The sequence below is a fragment of the Megalops cyprinoides genome, chromosome 22, assembly GCF_013368585.1.
Source record: "Megalops cyprinoides isolate fMegCyp1 chromosome 22, fMegCyp1.pri, whole genome shotgun sequence".
Taxonomy (NCBI): domain Eukaryota; kingdom Metazoa; phylum Chordata; class Actinopteri; order Elopiformes; family Megalopidae; genus Megalops; species Megalops cyprinoides.
In genome coordinates this window covers 14,462,933-14,472,711 of record NC_050604.1, presented here as the reverse complement: position 1 = coordinate 14,472,711, position 9,779 = coordinate 14,462,933, and the positions used below count along the sequence as shown (strand labels likewise).

Here is a 9,779-nt window from a genome sequence, read left to right as displayed (position 1 = left end):
AAGCAGCTACTGTCAGTGAGGGTTCTCTCAATACGCAGGTATGGCAGAGATGGAATGTTTACATTTCGTTATTTAGTGGATGCTTTTATCCAGAGCGATTTACAGAGAGTTACTACAAGATACATACAGGACATGGCTGACCATGTTTTAGCATGGCCAAGTCGGCCCCTTACACAGTGCTGTGGTAACTGGGCCGTACATGAATAAGTGCTTTTGATACATGCAGTACAGTGAGGGCTAGACTATAACTGCAACATGCGGTACTTTACTGGTGGGTCCTCAGACTGTGGCGGAAAATAGCCAGCGACTCTGTTGTCCTGACCGCTACGGGCTCGTTCTGTCACGTTGAAGCCAGAACAGACAGAGGACACAGCCAGGGACAGCGAGGCGTCCTGAAGCTGCAGAACAGAGTGACCTGGCTGGAGTTTAGGCTCTGATGATGGACTGAAGATAAGGGGAGCTGTCCCCCTCAAAACTCGCTGGGTTAACAGCAGCGGTTTGAAAGTGACGCGAGCCGCAGCCGGCAGAATGAGATTGGACGGGGCGAGATGCATGAGAATTTTGGGAGGCCGTGGTCCATCCGAGCAGCTGGATGAGCTGCAGGGGTCTGATCACAGCAAGGAGGCTAGCAAGGGCAGAATTGGGCAGGAAAGCACCAGAGCCTGAAGCAGGGTAGAATAGGTGGTGAGGAGGGGTGAATTCGTCTGATGTTGTAGAAGAAGAATCTGCAGGCCATACTCGCCACGGCTGCGTGAACTGTGAACAGCCGTCCGCTGCCATGTGTTACCCCAAGGCTCTTGGCGGTCTGCAAAGGCTGCCATCCTAGTGTTTTCTAGGGTTGTGGTGAGGTCCTGAAAGGGAGAAGCTGCAGTGTAGGTTGAGAAGCTGAGTCTTAGCCAAATCAAGCCTCAGGAATGTGTCATCAGAAACTAGCTCAGACAGAGCAGTGATCACAGCTTAAACAGGGACCTTGTACATGGCGGGCACTAGGACCCAGCGCGAGTCTGCCGCCTGACTGCCAGCCAGCCCTCCTGCAGCAGGCAGCGCCGGCTCTAGCGCAGTACAATCTCTCAGCAGATGCTCTGACATCAGCCTCTCCTTTTTTTCCCCCCGTATTTCTATCGTTTTGCGCTCTTTTTCTGCGTCTCGGGAGCGAGCGGCCTGTCGCAGCCGGCGGAGAGGGGAGCTCTGACGTTAGCCTCAGAAATCGGTGCTCCGGGGACTTCCGCGGATCGGGGGACGGGGGGGAAGTTGGCGAGTCCAGCCTGCCGGAGCGGGGGGACCGGAGCAGCCATGGTGTGATCAGGAAACAACACAGCATCACGAACCTCCTCTCCCCCCCCACTCCTCACCCCTCCTCAGCCTCCAGTCACACACACGCCCCCCCTTTAAACGGAGGGGGGAATAAAAAGCGGCCGTCGTGGAGCGCGGCGGCTCCATAACAACAAGGGCCGGCATGGCTCAGACCAAGAGGCACACATACACCCGGGTGAGTAGTCTGAATGATTTAAAGGGCTATCAACTTCCCACCCTGTCTGCTCGCGTCCGAGCCGTGAAAAGGGACGGCGCGCCGCGAGGCTCGGAGGGGACTTTAAAAGCGTCAGGGATGCCTTTGTGGACAGGTGAGGACGGCTGCTCTCCCACCGCACGCCGGGGCTTTGTTTTTGCCGGTTTTTAGAGTCCTGTCTGTTGGTGTGATGGTGTGGGTGTTAGCAGCGAAGACGTCTAGAATGGAGTACAGGACAGATTAGGGAGATGCAGCGATTTACTCACCACTTGAGAGTGGAGGCAGGTTTGGATGTAGTGTGTGTGTGTGTGTGTGTGTGTGTGTGTGTGTGTGTGTGTATATATATGTTGGGGGTGTGAGGGGAGTATCGTCTCCTCTGTACATTAATCTACAGGCACGGCCTTTTGAAATAGAATAGTGGCTCTTTTATGTTGCCCTTATTTGTGCTTTCCAAGTTTTGGGTGAATTGTGGGGGTTGAAGAGGGGGTCAGGAAGGTACAGGAAGTGTCTGAGGTTTCTTTGCCCAGTTCCACCCGTTAGTTCCGTCATTTGTAGACGTCAGCTGGTGATACCGTGGACTGGCTTTACGTTCACTGGGCGATGTGACAAATAGTTCCGTCACAAGCTCTGTCACATGTCCCTCCCACTGCCTGCTTTTTGAATCGCAAGTTTAGCTTTTAGATATATAGTTTTGTTTTATTCTAAGATGGAAGCAGAGCAGGAGTTTGAATGACATCATAGTGTCCTGTTCCTTACCTACCATATTGCGTGATGGCTCCGCTCGGGACTCCTGATAGCACATGCCTCTGTGTGACTGGTCTTAACTGCTTCTTAATTGACTCTGGTAGAAACACTGCCTGCTTGTTCACTCGAGTGACTCCAAGTGTTTGGCAGAAATGACCTGAGACCAAGAATTTACTTTCCTTAGCCAATTAACTCAGTTAATCGGAGTGCTTCAGTGTACCGGAGGAAGGAGTGCAAGGTTGCAGTATTCATTTGCTTAGGAGAGTCCCTTATTTGGGGTGACACACTGATCACAGTTTTACATGTTCAGAGCTGTTTTTACTGGAGTCGTGTACCACATCCTGTATGCTCTGGCGTGGAAACGGTCTTTGTCCAAGTTGTGTGTTCATTAGATCACCTCGTACGCTCCAGTGATGACCTCAGCATTGTCATCCAATGACTCGGTGTAACTTTCTCCTAGGGGGACTGACAGCAGAACATTGAGGTGGAGCGTGCTTCCCCACTGGTTTGCTCTCAGTGTCACAATGAAGTGGACAGGTTAACTAACAGACACTGCTATTGAGAGTCGGAGCGAAGCGTTTTGCACGACTTGCTCCTGCTAAAACCCGGCTATACTTGACTTGAAGTGCTATTAGCCTCCTGCTGGAATTCACCTGGATAAAGACTCCGGGAATAAACAAGCAAAAAGCACACTGATTGTCATGTACAGCCCTCCGTGCGCATGGCAGCGGCGGTAATGATGATGATTGCAGAGAAACCTCCACCTGCGTGTGCTTATTTGCAGAGTTCCGGGCTGTCTGTCAGGCTGCGGCGAGCCAGAGCCCTGGTGGCACGTCGCTGGCCTCGGAAAGGCACAACCTGCCAGAGTCTGCAGCTCTGAGCACTAATAGTGGCCTCAGGTGGGGGGGGTCATTTGTTAAAGTAAACTCGATGTCCTGGGCAAATGTCAGTGTTACTATGCTGTTTGGGCCTGGAGCGGGGATAGAAGGTTCAAACATTATTTTAGATTATCACAAATGAGACCGAAGCGTGCGTAAGCAGATTTAATGTGTATCGAGGGTGATCCCTGAGAATTTAACCCCTGCAGCTCTCTCCATAGACATTTAAACTTTTATTTTGAGGTCTGAGGTCTGCTGCGCTGTTTTTCCCCTGAAAGGGGGAAACAGTTTGGATTGTCTGTGTTCCCTCTCAGTCTGTGTGGGTGCATGGTGATGGAGCAGGGGAGCATCATTTGTTTTCACTGTAATAATGAAGAGCATTATGATGGCTACAGAAGTCTGAGTCATAGAACAGGATGGGGAAAAACCCCACACATGGGTTTTGAGTTCAAAGCTCACCTGGAAGATTCCCTTTCTAACGTTTTGCTCTGGTATCATAAGATGGCTCCAGTTGAATTTCAGTAGCTATGATACTTTGATTCTGTTTGTTGCGTATTTTTCTCGCTCTCGCCCCAGTGTTAACGGTTTAATTGAATTCCTTGAGTAAGCCATCTAGTCACCATTGGTTCTAGCACTAAGTAGAAGCCACCCGTCCCTACTCCACGCTCTACAGTATTGGTATTTGTGTCACATTCCCGGTTCCAGTGTCAGCGTTTATCTGGACAGCCTAGCTCTGATTCGCGGGTCAGCCGCAAGGCTTCATAAGAACTCATCGGCCGAAATGTGCCCCAGACAAAGGTCTTTACTATGAGTGTTCTCTTGCAGGTTTGCTTCCAAAATGTTTCCTCCAAGCCATGGTAAATAATTCAGGATCCCTTCCTGGCTGGCTTCCCTCTTCAGCCCTGGTAAACTGGCCTCTGTGTTGTATGAAACACCATCAATGTTTGATTAAAGGCTGTTTGCACAGCGGAGCTGGTTTCTGAGCCAGTCTTGCATTGATTCTGTGCCATCTGAATGCTTATGGTTCTCCGTATCAAGTGATGAGAATGATTACAGACCTCCAAATAGAATATATAAGTCACGATGTGTGGGATTCTTTAAAAAAAACAATCCCTTTTATCCAGCTAAAATGGCATTCTTGTAATTTTTGTTACGTTGTCGTAATGGATCGCTTACAGTATTACAGCAGCATTGCCAGAATACAGAATTTTTTTTAGCTGGATAAACCCTGTAGAATTTTTATGCTCAAATCAGGCTTGTTATATCGGCTTCTTTTCTAAGCTTGCAAGGGAGATGGCTTTGAAGCATTAATGTGTCTTGAGTGCGTTATGGTCACTACGGCAGGAATGAAATGAGCGACAGACTGTTACAATAAAAGAAGCGCTGCAAAAATGCAGAGCGCGTAGGCCTACAGTACGACTGAAGGGTCTTTGAAGACGCTCCCCCGAAGAAAGGGGCCGTTCCCGTGCTCGCCCGTTTGTCTGTTTCAGAAGTGCCAGCGCCGTCGGCTCTTCTGTCGGAGCTTTAGCAAACAAGACGAGCGTTTCATTATAATTCCTCCTCTTAACGTGACTGACTCTCCCATTAATGCGTGCGAGATATCCGAAGCCGAGGCAGCAATCCCCCCTCGTCACACATTTCACCGCGCTCCACACACAAAACGGCAAGCTTGTGGCTAATTATATGGATTTTACCATTTCCTCCCATTTAAACAGTAACAGCTTTATAAGGGCTTTGACGCGCTGTATCAGTTGCCTGGTTATTTATGCTGCCTAATTTATTGCTTGCCCTAATGACTCTGACAACTTATGGAGATTCATTGGGCTGTCTCGCAATGTGTTTTATGTACCTCTGAGCAAGGGATAGTTATCAAGGGATAGGTATCAGATTACAGTGTTGCACAGTTTTTTCATCTCAATGTGGCACGGTCATCTTGCGTTCTTGTTGTGGTCAAACCGGTCAAACTGGCTCGCCGCTCAATTAAAGTGCTCGGGGAAACGCATGCTTCATACAGGACCAGCTTCTGTGCTAAGCTTTCGGACGTATTGTATTATTTTTCCTTTTGGGAACCGCCTCAATGGAGTGTGAAATTGTACTTAGCAGAGTCAGTCTGCTAAGGAATTGGAAGATGCATAAAGATAATGTAAATACTTTCTTATATAGCCTAGCCTAGCTTTTATGATGTGTAGCATTGACTGCCCACAGGGTCCATATCACATTTAGCACTTCATCCTGTCCCCAAACACCCAGTCACAAATAAAATAACCAGTTACATGTAATGACAAAGTCTATTGGAAAAGCAATGCAAATCCCTTTAAAATGCCCTGCCACGAAGAATCAACAGCTCATAAAATTCAGATCCCATGAGATAAATGTGACTCTTCTCGACAGAGTGCTGTGCATTATGATGATTTCTCCTAGTGCAGATCCACCCAGCTCCTGAGATTTTTTTTTTTTTTTTTGCTGAGTCATACTCTGCTGTTTGTGCGCAGTCATTTGCCCCCGGGTTGGAGATGCATCCATTGTAGACTTTGTATGATTAAGACTTTCATGTTTTTCAGGAAAAAGGCAGTCCTCTGTGTCTATGGATATCTGACAGTCAAGGAGAGAGAGACCTTTTCCCATTGAATTGTGCTGAACCATAGCCAGGCCAGGGACTATTATAGTATAGTATTAAGAGCTCTTTCATGCAACAAAGTCAGAGGGAAAACCAAATCCCAGCTGCCGTCATATGGGCTGAGGTTTTTTAGCGCTTTTCGAGGCACTTTATTAGTTAGGCTGTGCTTTTTATGCCCCCCTTTGGAACAGTTTCACAGTCTGTAAAAATGACCGCCCCGTGAGCCTCTGAATACACAAGCAAGTTACAGACAGGTGTTCAAGGACACAGTGCCTGAAGCAGTCTTTTTTTCAGCAGCACCTTGACTTGTGGTGGTTGATCTGTCTTTTTGTCTTTGTGAGCAATTCCTTGAAACCCAAATTGGTTGTTTCAGAATTTATTAAGAGTTATTCAGAATATCCAATAAAAATGTCAAGACTTATGTAAGTAAAATGTTATATTTTCTTTGACTGTCTTTGTCAAACTCATGGGCGAACATCATAGTGTTGCTACTCCTCGTAGAATCATAACATGATAGTCTAGCAGCATAGAAGAGTTGCCCTGGTAGTTAGATTTTTTCCAGTATTTTGACTAATTGACTACAGGCTACATTGACTGAAAGACCAAAGTCATAAATGATTTTCTGTAGCTTCCATGTTGTTTGTGGAGTCAGCAGGGTCAAAGGCTTCCATCGTCACATGTTGCAGTATTGATCTTAACATAGAACTGCTAGACTGGACACATAACATTCACAACAATCAAACAGAGCCAGTCTTATCTACTATTGACCGATAAATGAACATGGCTGGGACTTGCATTTGTCTCATTTGCTGTCGAGTTTATCCACCAAGCTCATGCACACTTTCAGCCATAAGAGTTAACCGGTCTAGTACGTCTGTTTCTATGATGGTTAACAGCACTCATCACTGCCACCTGCTGGTGGGAGGCTGATAACCCCTATTACCTCATCACTCCTATAGTCTTAGAGCAGAGAGGCTGTTTGTAGTTCCAGCCTTTCCAAGCAGGTTAATAGCAGCAGATGGAGGAGCACATGGCTGCATAGTGAATTGCAGCAGGCCTGTGGGTTCAGCGTGCCTTCACCTCGCTCATCGTTTGGCCTTCGGTCATGTCGGAGCGCCAGGGCATGGTGAGGAAGCTCAGGCTGAGGCCAGACACATCGACACGTTCCGCATCACAGCACAGGCCCCCCTCCCTGTCTGCATCACTGTTACAGCCTCCGCGGCCTCTATGTTTTCATCCAGGGTCGCTTTCAGTACTCGCATCTTTAAGCATTATCCACTTATGCAGTTGGTGTTACTGAAGCGTTTCAGCGTAAGTGCCTTTTCTCAAGGGTACAGTGTGTAAATGGAGCCTGTAGCGTGGCCTTAACAGACTGGCTCCCTAAATGCCACAACACAGCGCTGTAATACAGGCCTCTGGAGTACTGAGGCCTGGCTGCGCTGCACGAGCTGATTACTGATAGGTCTCAAACGTGATGACTATGAGATAACTAAGAGAAAGACTGCCCACTGAAACCAGTCATCTATAGTCCACTGAAACACGTTGATCAGATGTATTTATTTGGCACATTCAACAAACTGTAGTAGTCTGGACTGTCAAGGTTTACATAATAAAGCACTCTGACAGTTGGCCATATATCAAATAAAATGATAAATAATAGTACAGTACAGTAAGAGTAATTCATCCATGATTCATCATTTGTTTCCTTAAGGAAAATCTGTCGCTGATATGAGCGTTGATGTGAGAATGTGTCAGCATAGGCGTCTAATCTCAAAATTACTATAATCATGAAAGTGTAACGGTATTGTAAAAGGTACAAAGAATGAAAATGACCATGAACATTGTGTGTTGTGACGTGAGGGGCTGCTTGGTGTCAGCTTTGGACTGGAAGTGAATTTAAGACTGACCCTGCCCCCCCTTTCTCCACCCCTCCCTCAGACCACCAGCAGCGGCAGCAGCAGGATGAGTTCGGACGGGGGCGGCAAGCCGGCCAAGGTGGGCTCCCTGGTGGAGGTGATCGGCAAGGGCCACCGCGGCACCGTGGCCTACATCGGCGCCACGCTCTTCGCCACCGGCAAGTGGGTGGGCGTCATCCTGGACGAGCCCAAGGGCAAGAACGACGGCACCGTGCAGGGCAAGCGCTACTTCACCTGCGAGGAGAACCACGGCATCTTCGTGCGGCAGTCCCAGGTAACGACCCCGATGTGCATTAGCCTTCAATGATAAGGTGCAGATTTTGGGCCTGCACAAGTCACAGAAGTCACGTAAGACTGGGTTCTCTCAGGTCTAAAACCTGATTGGCTCACCTTTGCCTCCCCATTTACAATGATGTCAATGAAGCATAATGCAGCGTATTGTGGAGAATTTGGCCAACACTTCTCACAAAAATGAGCAGAAAGAACAATCGTTAAAAAAGCCCATAATTTATTTTTAAAGCCAAGAAAGAAACAACAAACCACCCTGAGCAAACAGTCAGCAGAAAAAAATGATCCCCCTCCTCTCCACCACACACCTGTATTTAATAGGCCTGTAATTAGGCAGGTCTGGCTCATTAACCATATTGGCTGGTTCACATAGACATTAGACAATGACATTGACAATACGCTAACAATTAACAGGTTGTGATGCGAATGCTGTTGGTCAGTTTGAATTAGATAGAAGAAAAGGGCCCTTAAACATTTAACATTTTAACAGTTAATACAATCTAACAATGACAATTCAGTTTCTAGGGGAGGTGAAGGCTCTCCTTCACAGGCATTCTTAATGTCACATCCAGTAACAACATAGTAGCAATAGCAGGCTATGCGATAGTTTTGTGACAGCTTTGTCTGAAATGCTGTTAGCACAGACAGCTTATTTCCTCCATTGCGAGCTGACGGTTAAGAGCCGATCAGTGATCAGCGCTGCGTTTCTGAGCGTGGCACAAAGGCAGAGCCGCCTCTGAGGAAGCCGCCGCAGCGAGGCTCTGACGTACAGCTCATCACATTGCGAGGCTCTGACGTACAGCTCATCACATTGCGAGGCTCTGACGTGCAGCTCATCACATCATCACATTCCCCGCTTTTGTGCGCCGTGTGACGGCGCATTCGGGCCCCATCAACAACGTTCAGCATTTGGCCAGTATGTTCAAGAACATTCTTACACTGCCATTTTCTTAATTTAGGTTTAAGACGGAGGTGGGGGGGTGGGGGGGGGTGTTTTACCATTTAAGAGGAAATAATTTGGTAAGAACCTTTGAGGGACAGGGGCCCAGCAGATTAAACATGGCTGGAATAATCTCCCCCGACTGGCAGCCTGAGGCCTGGGCATGTTGATTAATGCACCCTGCCAGCAACACCCCCCCCCCCTCCGTGTTCCACATGCATCAAGCTGAGAAAGTGAACTGTGCTGTATGGCAGCAGTTACGTCTGTGATGAATGAACCTGAACTGCACCTTTGAGCTACATTAAGGGATTTATTAGTTGTTCTCAGTCAAAACGTAATGCGTGGACAAGACTGAATGTAATGCAGTGCCAGGCACGTTGCCATATGCTTGCTCTTTTTTGGAAGGGAGGGGGGTTAACCAGTTACTGAGCTCTTCGCATTAGACTTCTCTATCGCGTCCTTATTTCCTCATATCTGTCTGTGCAAACTAAATAGAGTGAGTTTTCTCTGTTCGGCTCCCAGGTTGACGCGTAGTAGGAAGTGACAAAGGGACAGGCGTTGTTTAGTGTCGGCCTTGTCTCTTCCTGCGAGGGCTTTGTCCCAGTTCTGTCTGAATTCCCGCATGCTGCCGAGATCGAGCTGAGTCACCATGCAGTCAGCCGGCACTCCTGAGCTGTGGGGGGGGAGGGGCAGATGTCACCAGGCGGGGTGGGGGGTAGGGGCAGTCAGCTGAAGGAGGGGTCTGTACAGCAGCAGTGCCCTGACTGGGATTTGAACCTGTGACCCTCTGGGTGTACGTCCAGTTCCCTAACCAATAACCAGTGCAACGCAGCAGTGTAAATAATAATGAATGACAAAGTCTGTGGTGTTCGATCCTCCCGTACAGGTG

General features: G+C 48.1%; 1 protein-coding gene across 6 annotated transcripts in view; it reads left to right on the top strand.

Annotated features, from left to right (window-relative positions):
• Window positions 1-1,004: 1,004 nt before the first annotated feature.
• The window catches only part of dctn1b (dynactin 1b), a 56,849-nt gene continuing 48,074 nt past the window's right edge, over window positions 1,005-9,779 (top strand). For all 6 annotated transcript variants that reach the window (XM_036516911.1, XM_036516910.1, XM_036516909.1 and 3 more), the window contains exons 1-2: window positions 1,005-1,489; window positions 7,685-7,936. In XM_036516911.1, coding sequence (XP_036372804.1) covers window positions 1,457-1,489; window positions 7,685-7,936 — 285 coding nt within the window. In that variant the 5' untranslated portion in view covers window positions 1,005-1,456. The remainder of the gene's footprint in view (window positions 1,490-7,684; window positions 7,937-9,779) is intronic.